Here is a 27,732-nt window from a genome sequence, read left to right as displayed (position 1 = left end):
TAGCATCTCGAGATGTACAACGTCGACCTGAATAGTTGACCGCTTCATAAATAACTATAAGGCAAATGGAATTTGATAAAATCAATACTAGTAACTGTCTAACAAAAGAAATCATCCAGCTACATAATTGCGATATAGATACCTTTGTGGTACAATGGTAGTCCTAATGCTTTAAGTAAATTAGATTCCGGCTTCGATTCCCAGTCGGGCCAATTTAGGAGCTTTCTGATTTGCCAGTCTGAGCATTCTGAAGATGTGCCTTCAAATGTTCTTTTCCTGGATCTTTATAACATATATCGCCTATACATGCTAACATATCGTTATAATCAAATCGATTTCTGCGTGTACCCTAAAATCATCATGGTTAATTGTAACTAAGCTGCTTTCATCTTTACATGTCACTTCCTAGTGTCCTACTAGTGTATTCTAAAAGCACAGGTAGAGTTTATTATAAAAAAAGTTGTTACAAGTCAAAGTAAGTAAGCAATACCTACTCAGAACTTGTTACCAATAGGAAATTATTTTATTAAATACATTGACTCGTCAATAAAGTCGAACAAATTGAATATGAATCAAGTAGATCGATCTATCCGGCGCGTTATCTGCGGACACATCTGCGGGTCATCTGCCTGATCCCGATATGCTTTCACTTGATACGTGCCCGAGATAGTCTCCGGGAATGAGAAGTTAACTATTCTATCTACTCTATCTATGGGGCAATGTAATAAAATAGTAAAGGTCTTTTCCTTTTTATTAATTTATAGAAAATCCTTTCCAGAGGGAGACTTATTAGAAACATCTGCATGAGTAATTCTATACCGTTCATGTTTCTGCTGTGAAGCTGCAGTCTTTGCATGGCTGTTTCAGTTTGATGGGTGTTATATACCCTGGAGTGGTAACGCATGAGGGGTACCATAGGTATCACAGTGTTTTCTGTATTGTCCATAGTGCCATTCATGTAAGTAACGGGTAGCATTTTCCATCACAAGCATCTCTGATCTGATCTGGAATCTGAGAATACGTTTCAATTTTGAGATGCTCTGATTAGGCGGTGAAATACTTTGGCATTTACTAAGCTTCGTAAATTGTATTTATTTAATCAATCGATAGGGTATACTGCTAGGAATGGGGCTGCAAGACCCCAATTACTAACAATTACCCCAACCCAAAAAATTACGACCCATATTTTTTGGCGGCAATGTTTCGCTGATAGAACATTCCCTTCAGGATGCAGAAAGAATTGTCAATTATTGGGATTAATAGCAGTAGTTCTGCTGGTTACAGTTTACCCTGTCAAGTCTACCTTCTGTTCTCCGTACCTAGAAATCATATATATATATATATATATATTCTTTATTGCACTAAAACATACAGTAACAACAATAAGTTAATAACAATGTTAGCAAAGGCGAACTTATCTCTAAAAGAGATTTCTTCCAGTCAACCTAACGCAGTGGCATAGTGTCATAATGTCTTATAACAAGGTAATTTGTCATGATGGACTAACCGACTTGCCTTTACATCCTCACTTATTATATTTTTTTTTATACAACTTAGAATGGCAAACAGGCTGACAGCCCACCTGATGGAAAGTAATAACTGTCGCCTATAGACATGAGCAGTACCATGGACATAACAGAGTATACTGTTTCGCTCATGATACCCCCCATGCGCTGCCATTCCTGAGGACTCAGGTGTTATTCCTCCGTACCCAGTAAATTCACGCCAATCTATCTCTCATTGGTATTCCGATAACGTATATTGTTAGCGCCGGCGGGATCACCATTCCATTATTTTAGAGGCGAAAAAGATTGTTAGTAATGATCATAATATTAAGAGAGGGACTGGCTGAAAACCAGCGCTGTGCAGCAGTACACATTGCACTGGGACACTCACAGCATCAGCTGAGCCAGTTCCTTTTGCCTAATATGAGACACTCCTTATATAGGTATTTTCTGCATTTTCTGTCATAATTGTGTTTTTCTGGCAATAAATATTTTCTATTTTACTCTATTCTATTCATACCAGGTCGTCCTTCACACGGTTCCCCCTGGAAACTATCGTTGTTAAACTTAATGGAATTTTAGGGGTAACTAACTTTTAAATCCTCACCTCGGTTTTTGACCTCATCATCCTTCACTAGTGCTCCGCCAGCATATACCGTTTTTTAAATGGATGATAATGGAATGGTAACCCCACCCGCGCTATCGGTATACACCGGCGGGGCACCAGTGAAGGATGATAGGTGAGGATGAAGTAGGTCAGTTAGCCCATCGTGACGTATTCAACAAGAATGTTCACGATGGTTTCCAGGGGGAACCACGTGGAGGTCGACCTAATAAGGTATATTGCTGGCAATGGGGCTGTCAAACTCCATTGCTAACAATCCTTTTCCCCCTAGCGTATACCGTTAGCGCAGGCGGGGTTACCATTCCATTATTAGCCATAAAAAACCCTCCCATCATAAAATACTAACAATTTTGATTTCACCCTGCATAAACAATATCATTCAGACATACATCTTCATATCTAACGTAACAATCAAATTGCTCATTATGTTTACAGACGCATTTATCTTTTATATCTAAATTAATCATCTGCATGTTTGCCGTGTTACGTTGTACTACGCGCGTACATTCTATGACTCTGCTCCGTAATAAAAAAATGAAACCCTACTCTAATACAATGGAATATGATTGAGATTTCTAATGAGGAACCAATTGGACTGCGCAGTATTTGTATCGAATGCCTTTATTGATATGAAAATAAATGAAACAAGTAATTATAAACTCGCTGATGGAATAGTCGGAGACGTTGCATGTAATAATATGAAAGTGGGAAGTCTCACCAGAGGGAGACTTTGTACAAAAGTCGTTTTGCTTGGACACCTCTGTCTCATTCGTGTTTCTACACGTTGTGTTAGCTGTGTTTCGATTTGAAGGGTGGGATATGGTGAGAATTTACTGGGTGCAGAGGAATAACACCTCAGTCCTCAGGAATGGCAACGCATGGGGGGTATCATGGGCGAAACAGTATACTCCGTTATATCAAAGGTACTGCTCATGTTTATGGGTTACGGTTACCACTTTCCATCAGGTGGGCCGTCAACTTGTTTGCCGTTACAACTATAACAGCTTGGCGCCTTAAATGTTCAACCAATTGTTATGAAATTTAGTATACACATATTATGTATCCGTGTGGTCCCGGCGTAGAATAGGCCACACGAAAGGAGGGGCTTTCGCGTGGGTGTCGTAAAAACTCACTAAGGGAGGACGAGAGATTAGCGGCGGCGTCCCTCTTAAAACATCTCTAAAGTCTAACTGCGGTTGCCAATCCGCCTGCCGTACATGGCAACTATTGATAGGGGGAAGGGGGAAGCTTATGTTCAGCAGTGGTCAGTTAACGGCTAATGTAATAATAATAATCCTAATATTATAAATGTCAAGGTGAGTGTGTTTGTTTATTTGATACCTGTTAACGCTTTAACTATAAAATGTTATATATACATACTATATATATTGGAGAAGATTATAGGCTACTTTTTATTTCAGCCAGTGAAAATATCCCAGTTGCGCGGACGAAATCGCGCGTAAAAGCTAGTATTGCAATATGTAAAAGAGGTCAAGTGCGAGTCGGACTCCAGCAACGAGGGTTTCGTACAAAATCATCAATTTTTTTTTTAATAATTTACGGTTTTCGTAATTTTTTCCTTTACTCATGCTAATACATTACTTCTTAACAAATTTCATGATTTTAGATCAACGGGAAGTACCCTATAGGTTTTGATTCTCTTTGCGAATATCAAAATATGCGATATAAATGGAATATAAACGGCCATATCTTTTGATTGCGTCGATTTAGAAGCTTGATTTTTTCACTGCTTTAAGAGATTGCAGACTTAAGTATATGATATTAATTTCAACTTAATACCTCCATGCGTTTCTAAAAAACAGGTTCTTGATAAACGGACAGACGGACAACGAAGTGATCCTGTAAGGGTTCCGTTTTCCTTTGTAGGTACGGAACCCTAAAAATGTTGCATGCTGAACTGAATGTTATGGCTACCCAAAAATATCTCACTATCTCTACTTACCACGTCCATAGCAATAAACATTTCATATCGCTTGATATATCACCTGCATAACGTGAACAGTATAATATCCAAGTTTGAATAAAATCATAGTTATCTATGGTAATTTAATCTATGATTATCTAATATTAAGATTACTAAACCAGCACTATCGGCCATTACATCATCCAATCATACCAACCTAATGACACGAAAAGACAAAATGAAATCCATTAAAAAGTGAATTATGTTAATGTAACGCGACCACCGGAACCGGATGTGGTATATCACGTGTATTATGGTGACGTAACGGCCACGACGCGGTTACGTCACCGCAGACTGAAATTACCGCAAATATTGTTCTAACTTAGTTAACTCGGCTTTTGTTTGTGGTGCAGTTTTGAATGGACTACTTAAACTGCGGACACGTCCAACTTTCAGCAAATTTACATCAAGATAAAAAAATCTGTGTCAAGGTAATTTTTTATTTATTTAACAATATATATTAATACTTTTTGTTTATACAACTTAGAATGGCAAACAAGCTGACGGTCCACCTAATGGAAAGTGGTAACCGTCGCCTATAGACATGAGCAGTACCATGGACATAACAGAGTATACTGTTTCGCCCATGATACCCCCACGCGTTGCCATTTCTGAAGACTCAGGTGTTATTCCTCTGTACCCAATAAATTCACGCCGTATCCCACCCTTCAAACCTATACTATATATCATAACCTATACCTTTACCGTACGGTTGAAAAAAAATATTGTGAAATACGCAGTTTATTTTAATAGTTTTATTTTAATTTTGAACAAAAAATAAAAATATGTAAACGAGTGTAAATAAAATATAAAAATGAAAAAAAAAATACAGCCATAAATATATCTAGTAAACGTTAATATAAAATTAAATTCACACAAACATAATGCAAACAATAATGGTAAATATTCATTCATAAAATGTACACAAATTAATGGCCGTGTGAAAAGCTCGTGTCAACGTGCAAGTTCAAAGTTTAAGTGGTGTTACTGTGTATCCGGTTCAATACTGTTAAGCTTGCAGCTAGATAACTAAGTTTTTGTATCCAATGAAAGCAGTTACGACGCCTCGCGCCGGCACTGCGTCACTGTAATACACATAATTGCTTTTACAAAATAAACCAGCACTCCAAGGCCTTTGTGAGGCTTTTTTGTCTCTCCCATTGGGTATATGGGGATTTCACTGTACATTCAATAGCAATTTGCCTTTATTGTGGACAGATTAACATTTGTACCTTTATAAATGGTCGGATTACGTTTGATTTATGAAATTTATTGTGCTCTCACGAGAAAGCTATTACTTGTTACATCACAGTTCATTTAAACCTTAGATAAAGAATATAAGTATGCCAGTAAATTGATCAGGAAGGAGGGGAGGAGGGATTGTTAGTAATTAAGACAGCCTCATTACTAGTATTACACCCTGTTGGTTCCCTCTGGAAATAATGGTGGATGGGCTAACTGACCTGCTTTTATCCTAACCTATCATCTCTTATTGGTACTCCGCCAGCTTATACTGATAGCGCAGGTGGGGTTGCCATTTTTAGAGACGCTGCTGCCCATCCCTCGTCATCCTTTAGTCGCCTCTTCTAACACTCACGTAAAAGGAAAAGATGGCCTATTCTATGCTGGGACCACACGACGGCTGTCACTTTGTATACTATAATTTATCAGTAAAATATTTCTTTATAAATTTCACAATAAAATTAATTTTTCAGAGAAAGTAAACATAATGTATTGAAGCGTTACGTAAATGCACATAAGATTACAAACTTATGAATTTTTACTACATATGTGAATGCAATTTATTGCAACGAGATTGTTCGCACTGTCCAGGAATATTTTAACATTTCTAAAGTAAATATTAATAATAAAGACTTGCATGTATTGATAATAATCGAATTATTATTATCATAAAACACGTGTAAAGAAAAATTTAAGAAAGTATTTTAAGCCTGGCGTGTATTTACAGGGTACAGAGGAATAACATCTGAGTGCTCAGCAATGGCAACGCATGGGGGCATCATGGGCGAAACAGTATACTCTGTTATGTCCATAGTACTGTTCATGTCTATAGGCGACGGTTACCACTTTCCATCAGGTGGGCCGTCACCTTGTTTGCCATTCTAAGTTCTATAAAAAAAAATTGTTTCTAAAAAAAAAAAATTCAATTTGATATTACAGCGGATACTTTATTTTAAATACCAATATGATCTAAATTACTAATAAATTTAAATTAAAACTCTTATAAATTTAATTTACTGTGGATTCATAAAACAGAAATTTTGCGATATTATCAGAATTAAAATATTAATTAAGATAGGTATTAAAAATATGGAATGCCTCCAAATCGAACCTGTTATTTCCCAGTAATTGTTTTTTTTATACAACGTAGAATGGCAAACAAGCTGACGGCTCACCTGATGGAAAATAGTAACCGTCGCCTATAGACATGAGCAGTACCATGGATATAACAGAGTATACTGTTTCGCCCACGATACCCCGCATGCGTTGCCATTCCTGAGGACTCAGGCATTATTCCTCTGTACCTAGTAAATTCACGCCATATCCCACCCTTCAAACCGAAATACAGCCATGCAAACACAACTGCTTCACGGTTGAAACACAAATGAGACAGAGGCACCCAAGCAATCGACTTTTGTACAAAGTCTCCCTCTGGTAATAAAAACTTAAATGCAGTATCCACTAAATTTTAGTTTACATTTTTTGTTCCATGAAAAAAAAAACAATCAGAAGCAATCGAAAGCGTCATGAATTAACCGGTAATGAGGAAAAATAATATATCGTAGTTTTCACGGAAATCCGCGTTTTGTATTTTTTTTTAACGAGTGTAAATGGAATCGTAACCCCGTCTGCGCTACCGATGTACGTTGGCGAAATACCAATAAAGGATGATCTAATTCCTGCAAGACCTAAAAAAACCAAGTCAGAGCAATTGACCCATCATAATTAATTTACTACAAATTATTCACAATAGTTTCAAGGGAGAACTGCGTGAAGATCCGTATAACAGGGTACATGTCTAGCAAATGGGGACACTAGTCCCCAATGTTAATTAATTGTTTTTCCCGTATTTCATATTTCTATCTCTATCGGCCTTACGACGACAAATTTCAAAACACATTTAAAAGTCAGTGTTTTAAAGATTTGTTACCACAAAAGTGTAATTGTCTTTCCTGCGGCTTTACCCGCGTGTGTCCTAATTAATATTGTAAATGCGAAAGTGAGTTTGTTTGTTTATTACACTTCCATGCCTAAACCGCTTGATTATGATAAATTTTGATATAGAGATAGATGTGACCCTGTCCATGGTACTGCTCACTATAGGCGACGGTTACCACTTTACATCAGGTGGGCCGTCAGCTTGTTTGCCATTCTAAGTTGTATAAAAAAAACCCGCTTAATTGATTATGATAAATTTTGGTATAGAGATAGATGTGACCTTGGAAACGGTTATAGACTACTTTTTCTTGCGAACAATTTATAGCTGGTGGGAAGGGAGGGGTAATTTTTGTATAAAACTTTTTTTTTTTGAGATATCCAATTTACTTCAAACTCGGCAGAATTATTCTTTATAATTGTTTTTTTTTTTGATGGGTGAAAATGAAATGTTAACCCCGTCTGCGCTAACGGGATACGCTGGCGGAGCACCAGTGAAGGGTGATAGATGAGAAAGAAAACAGGCCAGTTAGCCCATCATGATGAATTCAACAGGAATTAACCATTATAGTTTCCAGGGGGAACCGCGAGGAGGTCGACCTGGTTGGGTATATTGCTAGCAATGGGATTCTCAGTCTTCATTACTAACAAACCCTTTCCCCCCCTATAATTGATATTTAGAGTATACCTACGAGTATATATTTTTTTCTATTTCTAGCTATTTTAACTTAATAGTTGAAGGATGCGCCACCTGCCCCTTTCTATCTGTTCTCCTTTAACTAAAGGTTGTCTGTAAGAGATTGCCCTAGCGATAACACCGCCTTTTGTACCTTTATGTGTATATTTCAATCTGAATTTATGTTACTGTATTTCACTTGAATTATTCACTTGTCATTGTATATTTTTATTTATGGTGCAATAAAGTGTTAAATAAATAAATAAATAATAAAACTTAAAGTACATAATCAATACCAATAGAGTTATTGGATTTATATGTAAAAGCATAAAAACAAACAAAATAGTATACACATATATAGCACTCTTCCTCTCACTTTAAACATACACACACTCACACTGTTCACCTTCTCACACACCACACTCTGAACATTACAGATTAAAAAATTTAATTAACTGTAACCTTCTAGTTAAAAAATAATTTCTTTTTTTTTTCCCCTTATTTATCATCATGTTTATTATGTTTGTAGCTTAATCTTGTTATTTCAGCATGTACAAATACAAAGTATTAGTTCTTGTGTATTGGAAGGAATTGGCTTACAAGGCACAGGTTATCCTAATTTATTATTATTAATATTGCAATTTGCAATATAATTGCCTGTTTATTGCAAGTTTAACTGTTTTTGTGACAGTATGATTAGTATTTATGGTTGTAGCAGATTTAATTAAATTAAATTTACTATATGTCAAGTTACAATCTACCCGTGTAGCCTAACCTTTCAGCTGTTTAAACACAACTGTGTAATAAATATACATATAAACTTTCACATTTATAACGGTATTTATAGTAGAATTATTTATACACGAGAACGAAGCGACGGGCATGGCTAGTACTCACCAGTATATTATTCTATGCCCACCAATGGTCGTGTTATGTAATCAATGTACCATAAATGCTTTATTGACTTGCGACGTTGTACGTATTGATTGTGTGGCGACGTCATAGGCGGCGTCATGCTCGCGAGCGTTTCTTTACATTCATGGTGTACGGTGACGCAACAGAATGTATGGTACAAGTCATGGTATGATATGATCCAATCAGGAGAAGGTTTTTTTTATACAACTTATAATGGCAAATAAGCTGACGGCCCGACTGATGGAAAGTGGTAATCGTCGCCTATAGATATGTGCAGTACCGTGGATATAACAGAGTATACTGTTTCGCCCATGATACCGACCATGCGTTGCCATTCCTGAGGACTCAGGTGTTATTCCTGTGTACCTTGTAAATTCACTGCCATATCCTATCCTTCAAACCGAAACACAGACATAAAAAACAGGTACATACAAAATAAAATACCTTTGATTTTTTTTTATTTCATTTGTTTTACTTCGTATGTACATTAAGCTAGAAAACTATATCATTGTCAATTTATCATCGACTTTGATGATTCTGGATTTAATATTTCCATCCTCACAAATCACATCAGTCGTTAACTGTCCATTGCTGGACATAGGCCTCCCCCATAAGGAGAAATTTGCCAGTAGTTACCACACTTGGCAGGCGGGTTGGCAACCGCATTTAGGCTTTGGTGATATTTTAAAAGGGACGTTGCTGCTCATCCTTCGACCGTTAAGTTCCCTTAGTCGCTTTTTACAACACCCATGGGAAAGGAAGAGAAGTTACTCCCAAGTACGTTCCTTTTATCATCACCAGACCCGCCGTTAACTGTCCACTGTTGAACATAAGCCTCTCTCTTGACATTGGGAGAGGGACCAACATTGACTGATTAAATCAGTTTTTTGAGACACAAACTCTTAACTTTATACCATATTTTTATTAGGAAATATTATAGACTAGCGACATTTTTAACATTTCCCTTCACTGCTCTGCTCCTATTGATCGTAGCGTGATGAAAAGTATACTATAACCTGGCCAGGAGTATAAAGAATAATTGTACCAAGTTTCGTTAAAATCCGACGAATAGCTTTTGTTTCTATAACGAACATACAGACAGACAAACAAAAATTTTACTGATTGCATTTTTGTCATCAGTATCGATCACTAATCACAGCCTGATAGTTATTTTGGAAATATATTTCATGTACAGAATTGACATCTCTACAGATTTATTATAAGTATAGATGTACTATCATGACATTGCCTACATGAATGGGTATATAAAATAGCCTATATGTTAGTTTAGAATATAACCAATCCATATTCCAAAAATTGTTTAAATCCGTTTAGTATTTTTTGTATGAAAAAGTAACATTCATCCATGCTCATAAACTTGCGGATTTATATAAATAGCAAGTTGTCTGTAAGATATTGCTTTTAGCGATAAGGCCGCCTTTTGTATATGCACATTCTGTATAAATACTCCTTGTATACATCTCTACTGTGCGCAATAAAGAGTTTATTATTATTATTATTAGCAAGATATTATATTATACAGGATAAATTGGTACGTGAATAGGCTAGATCCTAATTAAGAACATAGAATACTTTATTTATTTATTTATTTATTATATTTTATCGAAGTTAACAAACGGTAATATAAATTTATCATGATAATTTTTTCACATCTAAGTAAGATTAATTGTATCACCAACAAAGTTAACTATAGACTTACTATATAAAAAGAAAAAATGTAAACATGCGAACCGATACGAGATTATAACCTTCAAGAAAAGAGCGTATTCCTTTTTAAAAGGCCGGCAGCACACCTGCTATGCCGTTGGTGTTGCGGGTGATCATGGGCGGCGGTAGTCACTTACCATCAGGTGAGCCGCATGCTCGTTTGCCACCTGACCATTACATTCATTAAATTACATTTATCATACATTGACTCAGCCATATCATCAGTATGAATTATACAAAATAAAAGAATATTTAAATATATTAGCTATTATATAATTTACCAATTATGTACGTGCATTCGCTAAGTTCGAGAGGAAGGAACGAGGTTTACTAATTGTTACAAATTGTGGACAAAGCCGCAGGAAACAGCCAGTTAATTATAACATGAAGTAGTTCAGGAAATCTGTAAACGCTTCATCCTGACCCGAACGCCATACACAATAAAAATAAAACAAAAGTCTATAGTGAAAATGCACGTTGCCGTGTAATTCCGTACGTGCGCGCTTCTTTACTATGGACAGTGCGCTTGCGCAACCTCGAGAAATTGGACAGTCGCTAGTCACATCGGAGCTTGTTATCGTTATAGATCGATTGTGATTTATTAGTACATGTAGCGGATATATTTCAATAATAATAATAATAATTTATTTAATTTAGGTAAATATAGTTAATTAATAGTAAACATAACAATGTTTCATGAATGAACAGTTCGGAATGTACGTACAATAGATATAATGCAATTTCAGCTTAGAAAATCAGGCAAAAAACTTGGTGGTATTTTTTTTTCATACAAAAGTCGAGTTTACAAAATTAAAAGTGTATAAATACATTGATTTTATAAATGAATTTGAGACTGCATTATTCAGAGCAGTTATTCTAATTTTTCTCTTTATAAAAACCTTTCTCAGATGCCAATGAATGTTTGAATAAAAAAAAATCTAATTAATGTAGCCCAGTCAGTCTCGAGTTCAGCGCTGAGCAACATATTTACCGATTCGTTTTTTTATTGTGATTCCGAAATGATTTTTTAAAAAAAAAGAAAGAAAATAATATTTTGGACAAAACAAAAATGGCGGCAGACATTAATGAAATGACTAATCGAAAGGGGACGAAAAAAATGGCGGGAACGGTGAACATTTTGTTTCAATTGAAGAGCTGTAATTTGAGTATACGTAAACAGGCGATGGGTCGATGAGTAATTGTTTGTAATGATTGTGGTATGCTTTGAATATTACTTGTAGAAAAATAATAATTTTCAAATAACGAGACGATAGATGACGCTGGCAGAAATGGTCGTAAAGTGGCGACTAATTGCCATTGAGGAAAAGAAAAAGAAGAAGTCTAATTGATAGAATAAAACTTCAGCTGCTCGCTAACGACATGCTTTCTCACTGTACTGGGTTGACTGGAAGAGATCTCTGTCAAAGATAAGTCCACCCTTGCTCACAATATTTATAAATGCATTATATGTAACTTACAAGTGCAATAAAGAATATATACATATATAAATATAATGTAAATCAATTAGATATTTATATTTACAATCAAAGAGAAAACATTTTTTATCAACATTTAAAAAAAAGATAATCATAGATTGGCAGAATGGAAATGTCCAAAGCCGTAAATCTATTAAAAAAAAAAACTATATTCAAACGTATTAAGTTTTTGCATATAACACGAAATCGTGGTCAAAACTAGTCTCGTCGTTACGAGTGATTGCTTAACTTGCCACTCATTATTTGTCACTCAGCTTCTTTTGTGGTGTAGAGCAATTTTTTATCATATTAAAATTACATTGACCTGTAGTGAACTTACAATCTGACATCTGTCAAAATTACGCGCCACGCCGAGCACAATGGCGGGTAACTAAGCGGAAATCACAATTGTGAGTATGAAATAACTTTTATTCAATTACGTCTATATCCATCTAATACTAGCTGTCCGCCCCATCTTCACACGGGAATTGGTAATAAATGAGACGAAATTTTTTTAAAACATTCTCTCGTGAATTTTCAAACATTTTCTTTCGTACAAACTTTGTCCCGATAATCACAAATATAACAAAAAATAAATAACTAAATAGGTAGAGTTGTTCTAATGCGATGCGCTGACGATTATTCGACAATAAAAAATATAGGGGGGAAAAGGTTTGTGTGGGACCCTATCAGGTTCAGCCCCATGCGATTCCCCCTGGAAACCATCTTGGCTAATTCTTTTTTAATTCGTCACGATGGGCCTGCCTGACCTGCTTTCATCCTCATCTATCATCTTTCACTGGTGCCATCATATACCTGTATCGCTGTATCTACATCCCCAGCGTATACCTGTACTGTAGACGGTGTTACCAATCCATTATCACCCATTAAAAAAAAAAAAATATTGTCAATTTTAAACTTTCGCGTTGTTTACATATATTTTAAATACACATTCGGGACTTAACCCTTCTTTGCATAATGGTGGAAATTTCCATCATAACATTGAATGCCCAAAAATTATAGAAAAGAACAAGTTCACTTTAAACTGATCGTGTCTGGATACCTTTTTGTACTTACATTGCAGAAAAAAAACATAGCTGTCAAATTTATTTTTTTAACCATTTTTCCTTTAATTTTGAACATGAATTATATCACCTTAAATTACTTCACCAATAAAAAAAAAATCATGCAAAGAAGGGTTAACGCGATGTAAAATCTTCACGTGGTTTTCGACGTTTCGACGTGGTGCTATCCACGTCGAAACGTCGGCAATAAAGAAGCATGTATGTAGGTACTAGTTCCCTGTAAAAGCTTTTACATTGCATTAAGTCCCGATTGTGTATTTAAAATAAAAATTATATTTATTTAGGTATATACATGAAATTTGATATTTTATTGCATTAGACTCGATCCTAAAATGTAACATCATACTTCATCATCGTCATCATCATATCAGCTTTTAACTGTCCACTGCCAAAGATAAGCCCCCTCTTAAGGGGATTTGCTAATAGTTGCCAAACTTGGCAGGCGGATTAGGACGGTTAGGCCAAGGGAAAGGGATTGTTAGTAATGGGGTCAAATAGCACCATTACTAGCAATATACCCTGACAAGTCGACCTCCACGTGGGTCCTCCTGGAAACCATCGTGGCTGGTTCTAGTTAAATTCCTCACTATGGGCTAACTGAACTGCTTTCATCCTCATCTATCATCTCTCACTGGTGCCCCGTCAGTGTATACCGATAGCGCAGACGGGGTTACCACACCATTATCACCTATTAAAAAAACCACAGGCTTTAGAGATGTTTTAATAGGGACGCTGCAGCACATCTCTCGACAATATAGTTCCCTTAGTCGCCTCTTACGACACCTATGGGAAAAGAAGGAGTGGCCTGTTCTATGCCGGGACCACATGGCCAAACACCATACTTACTAAAAGTAAAATATTTTTTTTTTATTTTATTAAGCATATTAATTTGAGTAAAAAATAATTTATCTCGGTAACCATTTATGGGGTAATCAGGTACATATATTAATCACTAGCATCATGGTGAATTAAACACTTGTTATAGCCATATTTCGAAGCGAACATATAAACCCTCTTATGTAGTCATGTTTTTTTTTATGTCGACTGTACTTATTAATTCAATGTAGCAATTTATAATATAAAATCTATCGCATTGGCTTTACCAATGTTTGTATTGCATTTAGAATTGAGTAGTCAACGATATCGTATCATCTCGGGCCAGACACCGAACCCGTGACCCCCGAGAGTGAAAGTTGAGAAAATGCCATCTAGAGTTACTGCGGAGTGTATTACATTGGGAAATATTGCATTTTATTACGGAAATGGTTTACATGTAATAAGATTTATGAGGTTACAGATAATGGTATAACATTTACATAAACGTTCTTATATCACGTTTTCATTATATACGTAAATACCATATGGTCCCGGCATAGAACGGGCTATCCGCTTCACCCCTTCCTTCCCCGTGGATGTCGTAAGAGGCGACTAAGGAAACTTAATATTTCATTTATCTATATACTTTGTACGCGTATTTTTTTTTATACAACTTAGAATGGCAAATAAGCTGACGGCCCACCTGATGGAAAGTGGTTACCGTGCCTATAGACATGAGCAGTACCATGGACATAACAGAGTATACTGTTTCGCCCATGATACCCCCCATGTGTTGCCATTCCTGAGGACTCAGATTCCTCTGTACCCTGTAAATTCACGCCATATCCCACCCTTCAAACCGAAACACAGCCATGCAAACACAACTGCTTCACGGTTTAAACACAAATTGGACAGAGGTACCCAAGCAATCGACTTTTGTACAAAGTCTCCCTCTGGTGAAAATGAAAACCTCTGGTAAATTGTGACAAAAATATTTAATTTAAAAACTAAACTACTTAAGCAATGTTGATAAAATTTCTACAGGACTAATCTGTAAGTATATCCTTTCAGATTAAAAAACGAATTTTCCAAATCGGTTAAGAATTGACGGAGTTATGAGGTAACAAACAAAAAAAAAAATACAATCGATTTAAGAATATTTTTTTGAAATCGGTTGAAAAGAACTGGCCAAATAGGTGCAACCGTTCTAAAGTGATGCGTTTACGCACATTCTTATTTTAAAAAAAAAAAGTTTAATAATACAAAGAGACAATGTTGCCAGTATGTTGAGTACGCTGCCTTGATGTGGGTACATGGACTATTAGTGTATTCTTATTTTTCATCAATTCAGTTTCCATCTGTGGTCCATGGTCCGGAAAAGCTAAAATATGGTTCGTGAATGATTTCAAATTTAGCGAGCGGTTAGCCATTGGTCGCCGTGCAATGAGTTATTTCTTCTTATATAATTTCCTATTGCGTTTTTCAATTTCATCATAATCGGTTATGACGTTTCGTAGGAGTTTGGTAACAAACACCGCGACACGAGAATTTTATATATTAGATATGTATCACATTTCCCATGTTTAAAACTAACAGAATTTTTCAAAATGCCTCCAACCAAATTGTTTATAATTACTCCTCGCCATCCAAAGGTTGCCTGGAAGAGATCGCTCTTAGCGATAAGGTCGCCCATTGTTTTCTCATTGTGATTATTTCTTGTAATTGTTTATATTTATAATAAGTTTACTGTTGTAATCTTTTGGAGGAAACAATAAAAAGTATCTATCTATCTATTCTTTCAGGTAAAAAATAATTTTCCAAATCGTTTCACAACTGACGTAGTTATGAGGTAACAAACTTAAAAATAAACAACAGAATGAAAACCTTCCTCTTTTTGAAGTCGGTTGAAAAGTTAACAAACATTATTTAATGATTTTATATATAGAAATAAATGTGAAAGTTAATTTGTTTGTTTAATAACGATTGAAACAAACGTTATGGAACACTAACACCTCGGTTACTAAAATATAAATGATTGAATAGTTTGTTGATAGCATATAGGTAATTTGATAAAACAGTTAACACTGAGTGTATGTTGTGAAAACAGGGACTTTGTGGGGGGAATGGGATTGTTAGTAATGGAGACTGAGAATCCGATTGCTAGCAATATACCCAACCAGGTCGACCTCCTCGCGGTCCCCCCTGGAAACTATCATGGTTAATTCCTGATGAATTCATCATGATGGGCTAACTGACCTGTTTTCATTTTCATCGATCACCCTTCACTGGTGCCCCACCAGCGTATACCGGTTGCGCAGGTAGAGTTGCCATTCCATTTTCATTCATCAAAAAAAAAATAGGGACTTTGTAAGTGTGGTATTCTGTGATAACCACAATAGGGCCACTACAAACTGTATTGGCGCAAATCATCTTCATCGTCCCCCTCTTAGAGGTTTGTCAATAGTTGCCAAGCTTGGCAGGCGGGTTAGCAACCGCATTTAGGCTTCAGTGGTGTTTTAAGAGAGTTGCTACTGCCAATCCCTCAACTTTTAAATTCACTTAGTCGCCTCTTACGACATCCACGAGAAAGGAATGGGTGGTCTATTCTACGCCGGGGCCACACAGCTTTTGTTAGTGCTAATACAAATCATAATTACTTTTAATATTATAAATATGTAAGTAAAATTATTTGTTACTTCTCAACACCTTAATGACTTAACCAAACGCTATGGAACTTTTTAGTGAGTGAAATTGATATAGTAACCACACCTGCTCTACCAGTGTATAACGGAGTACTATTGAAGAATGATAGGAGAGGATGATGCAGGGCCAACTAGCCCATCGTGAGGAAACCAAGAATAATTATTATCAATAATTAATCACGTTATTTTCCAAAGGGAACCGAATGAAGGTTGATTTGCATGGCTATGTTTCTGTTTGAAGGGTGGGATATGGCGTGAATTTACTGGGTACAGAGGAATAACACCTGAGTCCTCAGGAATAACAACGGATGGGGGTATCATGGGCGAAACAGTATACTCTGTTATGTCCACGGTACTGCTCATGTCTATAGGCGACGGTTACCACTTTCCATCAGGTGGGCCGTCAGCTTGTTTGCCATTCTAAGTTGTATAAAAAAAATTGGTAGACCATATCAATTGCTAGCAATGGGACTATTACACCCCAATAATAATAATTCCTTTTTCCTCTCACTATGAAATATGCGATGGAGTTTTTTTAATGAATAATATTGGAATAGTAACTCTGTCTGAGTTAACTTATACGCCAGCGAAGTCATCATCATTTCAGCCATTATCCGTCCATTGCTGGACATAAGGCTCCCCCATAAAATGCCATAAAGAAAGGCCCTAAGCCACCTGCATCCACTGACTCCCTGCATTTCAGATCGTCACTCCATTTTGTGGGGGGTCGTCCTACACTGCGTTTATTCATACGCGGACGCTGGCGAAGTACCAATGCAGAATAGGTGAGAATGAAAGGGCAGGTCAGTTAGCCCATCGTGATGAATACATTTGGAATTAAATGCAATAGTTTGCAGAGAAACCACATTGAAGTCGACCTGATAGGGTCTATTGTTAGCAATGGGACAGGTAGTCTGCATTACTAACAATTCCTTCCCGTGGGAAAGAGATTGTTAGCAATGGAGTTTGATAGCCCCATTGCTAGCAATATGCCCTATCAGGTCAACCTCCACGTGGTTCCGCCTGGAAACCATCGTGAACAATTCTTGTTGAATTCGTCACGATGGGCTAACTGACCTGTTTCATTCTCGTCTATCATCCTTCACTGGTGCCCTATCAGCGTATACCGATAGCGCGGGTGGGGTTATTATTTCATTATCACCTATAAAAAAAAAACATTTCCTTCCCCTATATAGGATAGAATAATACAGGTAATCAATACATATCTTAGTCAAATCAAGTCGCGGACAAAGACTATTATATAAAAGTAAAATAAAATTCCCTTTCAAGTGCGCAAAAGTAAAAGCCACGGTCGGAACGAGCAACGCTCCGTAACCTTGACCATTGGCTGTAATGAATCGTGGAATTTTCATGGCGCAGTCGCGAAGAAAAGTGATTTTTTACGCATTTTGATTGTAAACAAGCTGGCGGCTAACTGATGGAAAGTAGTAACCGTCGCCTATAAATATGAACCGGCGTTGCCAGATTGGATATTATTTTCGCAATTTTGGATAAAAATTTGGAAGGAAATTAACTTATATATACTAGAGGAAAGTGACTTGGGCTTGATAAAATTTAAATGAAAAAAAAAATTGGCTCATGACCAAAAGATAAATTACTACTAACACTCACTGGTATCTTGCTAGCATATACCGATGGGACAGGCGGGGTTACCATACAATTTGTATCTATTAAACAAACACTCCTTGGGAATGCAGCTGTGCATTTAGAGCAGTGTGGTTCCGCCATAGAATAAGCCACCCCTTCCTTTCCTGTGGGTGTCGTAAAAGTCGACTAAGGGAGGGCGAGTGATGGGCAGCAGCGTCCCTCTTAAAACATCTCTAAAGCCTAACTGCGGTTGCCAATCTGCTTGCCAAGCATGTCAACTACTGGCCAAACCTCCCAAGGGAAGGCTTATTTTCAGCAGTGGACGGTTAAGGGCTGATATGATTTTAACTACCACACCCCACCCTTCAAACCGAAACACAGCCATGCATACACAATTGCTTCACGGTAGAAACACGAATGGAACAGAAGTGTCCAAGCAAACAACTTTTGTACAAAGTCTCCCTCTCCCTCATGATAATGATGATTTGTTGCTAGAAGTTAAGTTTTTTTTTTATACCACTGATGTGGTAAACAAGCATACGACCCAACTGATGGTAAGCAGTTACCGTGGCCTATGAATGCCTGCAATACCAGAGGCATTACGCGCGCGTTGCCGACCTTAAAGAAACCTCTTTACCCCCTTTTGAAGAACCCCATGCTGTAGTCTCTTGGAAAAACCTCGGGGGAGCTCGTTCCATAACCTGAGTGTTCGTGGGAGAAAACATCTCTGAAACCGCGTTGTATGCGACCATTTAGGCTGTAAGGTATGAGGAACTCTCTGTCGATAGCAAGCTGTACGATGGTGCAAAGTGGCTGTGGGCATCATATTGGACAGTTTCTCTGAGCACAATCCGTTGTATAATAATATAAATAGGATATACAGGGCTTTTGATAACGGTACCAAACCTGTGATAATATGAAAGAATGTAATAATTTTATACTTCGTTATCGTAAAACTATAAACGTATTGTAACCATGTCACGCGAACTGTACAGCAAACAAAATATTGCGTGCAACATCTAATATTGTTATGGACATATTGTCCATTATTTTAATAGTTGAAACTGTTAATTTCTTTTATAGAAATCGATCTAGTTCACATTTATTTTGGACGGTTTAGGGCAAGATTAGTAGATCGTATTTTGCACATTGTACGCCATTGTTTTGTCGTATAGTCCTGACATAGAATAGGCTACCCCTTTCATTTCCGGTGGTTTTTTAATGGGTGATAATGGAATGGTAACCCCACCCGCGCTATCGGTATACACCAACAGGGCACCAGTGAAGGATGATAGGTGAGGACGACGCAGGTCAGTTAGCCCATCGTGACGAATTCAACAATAATTGTTCACGATGGTTTCCAGGGGGAACCACGTGGAGGTCGACCTAATAGGGCATTTTGCTAGCAATGGGGCTGTCAAACTCCATTGCTAACAATCCGTTTTCCCTTTTCCGTGGGTGCTGCAAATGGCCTGTATATTTTATCTTTAAATAGTATATATTTAAGATTGTTATCCATAAACAATAAAAGACTACAACTTTAGCAAATACAAGCAGAGTAGTAGTATTCAAGCAGATAAAGTTATCATGCATTTATTCATTGGAGGAACACAATCTTAAATTATACATATACAAACTATTTCTAGGACCAAATTCAAACATTCCAATCTAAAACTTGAAGAACGTTTGTGGGGCAACTATAGATTTCATAAACTAATTGTCGTCTGTAAAGTGGATACGCTTGTCCATTATCATGTAAATAACAAACAAAAAACAGTATCTAAATTACATTTTCTAATTTATACATCTTTAAATCGTTCATTTACGTTGCCATATAAAGTTAATTACATCGATAACTCGTGCCACAATGGGCGATTTCCAATACTTTTCACAGGTGTCACTGTCGCTTCCCTACCATTGAGACGAGTGAAAAACAATCGATTCGATCAATCGTTCGCGTCTATTCCGATGTTGTTTACCATCAATCTATGCATCGATTGATCATACAGACAAAACAATAAATGCTATGTAGCTTGCATTGTTTATAATTGTGTTTAAAAACATGTCGGAAAAAACATAGGTGAGAATGAATACCCGATTTACGAATGTCGTGTTGTGCTGGAAATATTCCTCTGTCCCATTCGTGTTTCAACCGTGAAGCAGTTGTGTTAGCATGGCTGTGTTTCGGTTTGAAGGGTGGGATACGGCGTGAATTTACTGGGTACAGAGGAATAACACCTGAGTCCTCAGGAATGGCAACGCATGGGGGGTATCATGGGCGAAACAGTATACTCTATTACATCCATGGTACTGCCCATGTCTATAGATGACGGTTACCACTTTCCATCAGGTGGGCTATTAGCTTGTTTGCCATTCTAAGTAGTATAAAAAAATGTAATTTTGACATCAAATTTATGTTTCGTGCAGCCCTAAAATTTCAGGAAACATTTCATGGTAGTGTCTCCGGATTCAGAACCGAAAATACTTTAATTTAACTCCCATACGTAATAAATTTGATCACAATGTATCATTTTAGTGTAAATACGTGAAAGTGAATCTAATTCCATTCGGCGATCGATCGCAATCGGCACAGTCTTAGAAACTCGATCAGAATGTCTGAAAATTGATAGCGGACATCGATTACTATTAGCGAGACGAATTGCGGGCGTGGGCCACATCGAACCGCTGATTTGTCCTTATTTTTTTTATATATATATTTTATTTAACTCATAATGTAGATATGTCAGTTGATTAGATTTGTTCGTTTACGTCATATTTTGTAAGTTTGTAAGTTCCACGCATAGTCTTTTTTTTATACCAGTGAGGTTGCAAACAAGAATACGGCCCACTTAATGGTAAGCGATTACCGTATACTATGAACGCCTGCAATACCAAAGGTATTACGCGCGCGTTGCTGACCCTGAAGAATCCTCTTTACCTCCCTTTTGGAGAACTCAATGCTGTAGTCTCTTGAGAAAACCTCGGCAGGGAAGTCATTTCATAACCTGAGTCTTGACATAAATTGGACCATCCACTCTTTCCTCGTGGATATCGTAAGAAATTACTAAGGGAACTAGACAATCGAGGGTGGGCAGCTGCGTCCCACTTAAAACATCGCCGGAAGCCTAAATACGGTTGCCAACAAGCCTGCTAAATGTGGCAACTACTGGCAAAACCCCCCTTATAAGTGAGGCCTATGTTCAGCAGTGAACATTTAGTGACTGATATGACAATGATGATGATGTTATATCTTACAGGTTAAATTAAAATCAATTCTGCACATAAGCTTACTTGAAAATTTGCGTATACTTTTAGATTTCGTGTCAATATAGTATTTTTTTATATTACTTAGAATGGCAAACAAGCTGACGGCTCACCTGATGGAAAGTGGTAACCGTCGCCTATAGACATGAATAGTACCGTGGACATAACAGAGTATATTGGTTTCGCGTATGATACTCCCCATGCGTTGCCATTCCGGAAGACTCAGGTGTCATTCCTTTGTACCAATTATAATTATATATTTGATAATATTAAGTATAGAATACCGAATATTATCAAATAAATATTTGTATACTTTTATTTTGAAATAGTATATAATTAAAATTGTATTCTACAAAAAAAAAACTAGTTCAATTGTGGCAAAATTTGATTTAAAAACTAAAATACTGAATCGGCTTTGACAAAATTTTTATGGAACAGTCCTTAAGTACATAAAAGTAGTAGATAAAAAAAAAATATTTTTCCAAAACCGTGTACAACTAATAGAATTATAAGTATTTTGAGAAGCTCTCTTTTTAAAGTCGGTTGAAAATAATTATGTAATATTATTAAAGCATTAACTAACTTTTAATCCATTGAATATTTATAGCACATTTTATTTCATTTTTTTTAATTCCATTTCCCTGCAAATTGGGAAATGTTACACGGACACATTTGCATTACACGCACACTGGTGTAAATAATTTTTGCCTCGTTTTTTCTACATTTTCAGTCTGTCAGTAAATATAATCACTACACTATAATCTAAGGTTAGAGTTTATGTCTATGCTGAAATGATCAACTGAACGAGTTTTTTTTTTATTTAAGTGTATTTTGTCGGGACAACTAATTCATGTATTCTCTTCCAGTCAGCTCTATTTCAAGCTATATCATCGCTCTCCCTTTACGACATAAGGTCTAATGTCTCGCTGTCACTTTTGGCCTCTATTTTTCTAATATGTTCTTTAAAAAATCGTCATGTCATATAAGGTGTCCCAGTATTTTATCCCTTCTATTCTCTATTGCCTTTATTAATGTTCTTTTCTCATTCACCCTTTTTAAGACTTCGTTAACTGAAATGAACGCGTGCAAACTGCACATTTTAAATTTAAAATCAATCGAAAACTACAGAAATCTTTATAATGAAAAGATGCTTATTATTTTTTAACAGTTTTTTTTTCAACGGTACAAAGCGGAACCAGACTAATCGAGAAAACCACTTGTTGACGTCACTGGCTGCTAATAATTGCATCACCGTGAACTTGCCTTTTGTATTTTTTATTAGCTTTCATTCAAAAATCCTTCGTAATATCAGTAACCGATAATCTGATGGTAACACCAGTATTGCCATTTAATTATATTAGACAGTATTAGTGGTCTTATCTTTGTAATTTAGGAATACTGACTGACTGACTGACGTCATTTTAGATTATATAGATAGAGTATTGGGTAAAAAAAATCTAGCCAACTTTTGACCAGCAAAGTGACTAGAGGACTGAAATTTGACATACATTTTTTTTAACTAAAACAACGCGCACCTTACTTTAGTGTTGCTAGTAATTAGATTAAAAATTTTAAATTTAAATTTCGAAGTATATATTTTGATATAAATATTCAGATTATGTGTATGTATTTGTATTTATTGCTTACAAATTGACAAACATGTATTAATTAATATGCGAACCACTTTTAAAGATTTTGACGTTTAAATTTTTTTTAGTCTATTTTTATATTAATTTTTATAGTATTATGATTTGTAATGTAAAAATTTTTAATTTGTAATTTAAAATAGTATTATGATTATGTAAAAACCTTAGATTGTATAGATACGAGTGTCTCTATACAAATGCTTCGAAAAAAACAGATCAACTTTTTCATAGGGTTTTGTGTGATAAAATGTTATGGGTGATTCCTTTATAACTTCTATATTTATTTCCCCTTATAATTTCTGCATGTTTTTAATGCATAAATACTCATTTTGTTTATTAAATAATACGTCAAAATACATTATATTCGTCAGTGTATAGAACACTGATAAAAAACGTCTCAGCTATTTTTTATAATTTATGGGAAGTTTTTTAAAAAATTGTACACAAATGGTTCAAAAAAACCCGTATAATGCAACTTTGTCCATCTGTCCCTCTGTCATAGCAGACAGAGGGACAGACGGAGGGAGACTTTGTACAAAAGTCGATTGCTTGGGTACCTCTGTCCCATTCGTGTTTCAACCGTAAAGCGGTTGTGTTTGTATGGCTGTGTTTCGGTTTGAAGGGTGGGATATGGCGTGAATTTACAGGGTACAGAGGAATAACAACTGAGTCCTCAGGAATGGTAACGCATGGGGGGTATCATGGGCGAAACATTATACTCTGTTATGTCCATAGTACTGCTCATGTCTATAGGCGACGGGTACCACTTTACATCAGGTGGGCCGTCAGCTTGTTTGCCATTCTAAGTTGTATATAAAAAAAAAGATCGATTTGCATTTATTCGCATTGGCGATATAGTAGATACACTAATATTTTATTTTTATACCACTGAGATGGCAAACAAGGATACGGCCTACCTGACGGTAAATGGTTACCATATCCAGTCAGCCATATGCTTCTATCGGAAGAATATGATGCCATTATATCACTGTTGTTGCAATTTGAGAGTGCAATAGTCTAAATTCCAGTATCGATCTTGATCTATTGAAATTTACTTAAAAGTAACCCTAAATTTTTTTTTATGCAACTTAGAATGGCAAACAAGCTGACGGCCCACCTGATGGAAAGTGGTAACTGTCGCCGGTAGACATGAGCAGTACCATGGACATAACATAGTATAATGTTTCGCCCATGATACCCCCCATGCGTTGCCATTCCTGAGGACTCAGTGTTATTCCTCTGTACCCTATAAATTCACTGCCATATCCCACTCTTCAAACCGAAACACAGTCATGCAAACAACTGCTTCACGGTAGAAACACGAATGGGACAGAAGTGGCTAAGCAAACGACTTTTGTACATAGTTTAATTTGAAGTTGTTAATTTAGATTGGGTTTTGTTTTTTCTCGTATAATACAAATATACCATCAAACAAAATGTATCCGTCTGTCTAGTAAGATCTTTTTTTAATGGATAAGAATGGAGTACTAACCCAGTATACGCTGGCGAGTCACCAGTGAAAGATGATAGGTGAGAATGAAAACAGGTCAGTTAGCCTGTCGTGATGAATACACCTGGAATTTAACACGACGGTTTCCAGCGTGACCACGTAGAGGTCGACCTGACAGGGTATATTGCAATGTGGCTGGTAGTTCACATTACTAACAATCCCTTCCCCCCTCTAGTAAGATCTATCGGTGTATCTCGCGCAGAAGCATGATATAATAACCACTGTTATCTCCGGCCGCAGTTATATCAACAACTGCGACCAATTTGAGGGAAAACCTATTATTTCTATGGAAATACTTGATTTAGTTACAAAGTGCCGTCAGATTATGGCCATTATTGGTATCGGCAAAAGTGAAACTCAAGTGGAAAGTCATTGTGCAAATTTCATTGCAAATTATTTGCTCACAACAATTGAAAAGGTAATTTTTGATGCACTATTAAACTTTGACACTAATAGCCACAGAGGGTAATATCGTACTAGGCCTTTGGTTACTTCCGTCTCATTAAATTCTGTCTAGCAGTTAGCTTGCAAAGAATCCCTTCAAACTGGAATAGTAAGTTTCAGCTTTTTTTTTTTTATACCACTGAGGTGGCAAACAAGCATACGGCCCACCTGATGGTAAGCGGTTACTGTAGCCTATGAACGCCTGCAATACCAGAGGTATTACGCGTGCGTTGCCGACCCTGAAGAAACCTCTTTACCCCCCTTTTGAAGAACCCCATGCTGTAGTCTCTTGGGAAAATCTAGGCAGGGAGCTCATTCCACAACCTGAGTGATTGTGGGAGGAAACATCTCTGAAACTGCGCTGTACGCGACCATTGAAGCTGTAGGACATGAGGATGAACTCCCTGTCGATGGCGAGCGGTACGATGGTAGAAAGTGGCTGTGGGCATCATATTGAACAATTCCTCTGAGCACAATCCATTGTACAGCTTGAAGGGTTTTTTATTTTATGGTAGAAATTGAAGGGTAAATCCGCCCGTTCTATCGATATAGGCTAGCAAATAGGCATGAGTAATAATAACCGAATCCGAATCCGAATAAGTACCGATCCGACATCTACGAGTATATATTGAGTTCCTCTGAACATTAATAGCAAAAAAGGTAATAATCCGTTTCGATATCGCCCATATCGATCGGATATCTATTTTCGAATATGTTTGAGTAGTCTGTTATCCAATAGTATTTTTTGGATAACAGACTTTTAACATATATATAATTGTGCCAGTATATAGATTTTGTAACTAAAATATATAAATATTGCTATATATTCCTACCTACCTACCTCTATTCGGTGTGCTCAAACTCTTACTAGCTTCAAAACCTCTGTTAAATCTTACTACCTCTCACTTTAGTACTATTTTCCTGTGTTCTCTCTTCGTTTTCCTTCGTCATTTTTTTTTCTGTTGTATGTGTGCTGTTAAGTATGTGTATGTTATGTATATATTTAATTGTGTATATATTATATATGTATGTGTATGTATGTATTTATGTTATGTATATATTTCTTTTTACTTGGTGCAATAAAGTGTAAATAAATAAAAAAATAAAATAAATATTCCTAGCGAGATGCCACTAAGGGATGATAAAATTGGATGAAGTCAGGTTAGTTGATCCATCGTAACGAATTCTCTAAGAATTAACTAAGAAGCTGTCAGCGTATACTGGTAATAATTTAAAAGCTGTATTCCTTATTTATTTACAGCAAGGCAACAGATTACAAATTCATACATTAGTAATAAATATTACATAAAACAGCATCAAATTTGCACTCCAATAACTGCTCTGCATAACATTCGATATTACATACAAATATAAAAAGAATAACGGCTATAAATTTAAAGTAACAAATTGACAGCATTATTATTAATAAGGTTAGATTATGACATGCAAATTGTAAAAAGTATTGTCATCTAAAATTTTCCTCTCAACGTTTTGCATCACACGAGTGACACTGCACTATATTGGTTTATTGGTTCAGTTAATTATACCTATTATTATGGATTTAGACGAGATTTGGAGGGTTAAGTATAGTATAATCCTAATATAACACATGGAGCATTTTACATGTCGATCTGTGCGGGCAAAACCGCCTGTATTTAGTAATTACCTATCAGGCAATACATTATGCTCATTACTTTGTTCCCGAAATGCTCATTGGGGGAGTTTAGGAATCAGTAGTTAAAGGAGTAAAATTTAATGTATGTACATACAAACATATCTGTCACGCCTGTCTCCCATTAGAGTAGGCAGAAACAATGGAACGCCAAATGTTTCGATGTATTCTTTAATGTATGTTAACTTCATTTTAAATTAAATAAATGGGTAGGTATCATTAAACTTAGCTTTTATCAAAATATTCAAAATATTATTTTCATATTTATATTTATAGATTAAAACAAGCAATTATCTTAATAAATAAATTAAATAATGTTATTTTATACGACTGTACTGTCTTTAAAACCATGGTTATTTAATTGTTTGGAAATTTGAAATTGTTTACCCATCGCCAATATATATGCATAAAATATAGTTTACAATTTTTAATAAAAAACAAATTAAATTAATAATTATTATATAAGTTATTATAGATAGGTATATCAATTACTTACCTCTAGGACTATAAGCTTCCAAAGCAGCAAACAACAAAAAAATCACTACACACTTCGCGGCGACACAGCGCGACGACAGCGCCATCTTTTATTAAAAAATACGCAATATCAGTTCATACTTGACTTTTGAGCAATACATTAAAATTAATGATTATTAAAATTGATTAATTATCAATTGATGTAAACTAGGGTGAACCATAATTTATGCAATATGTTAAAGTGTTAATCATCATATTATGTAGAAGTTATGATCGGTGCAGATGACGTCTGAACTTGACGGGAACCAAATTAGAAATGCGACGAAAAAACGCTTCGGTCGCGCCGGTTGCGCGCGCGCTGTTATTATTGACTAACGATAGGTACAATGTTTTTACTTTTTTCCGCGGTGCGCCCGCGCCGGCGCC

General features: G+C 36.2%; 1 protein-coding gene across 1 annotated transcript in view; it reads right to left on the bottom strand.

The window, feature by feature from the left end:
- The window catches only part of LOC113518890 (plasminogen), a 47,079-nt gene extending 19,347 nt beyond the window's left edge, over nt 1–27,732 (bottom strand). The window contains exon 1 of the mRNA XM_026903915.3: nt 27,329–27,732. Within this exon, the coding sequence (XP_026759716.2) occupies nt 27,329–27,413 (85 nt within the window). The 5' untranslated portion in view covers nt 27,414–27,732. The remainder of the gene's footprint in view (nt 1–27,328) is intronic.

This window comes from Galleria mellonella, unplaced genomic scaffold (assembly GCF_026898425.1).
Source record: "Galleria mellonella isolate WM207_F2 unplaced genomic scaffold, CSIRO_AGI_GalMel_v1 utg874, whole genome shotgun sequence".
Classification (NCBI taxonomy): Eukaryota; Metazoa; Arthropoda; class Insecta; order Lepidoptera; family Pyralidae; genus Galleria; species Galleria mellonella.
The sequence above is the reverse complement of the archived record's forward strand: the minus strand, read 5'-3'. Positions and strand labels throughout refer to the sequence as shown.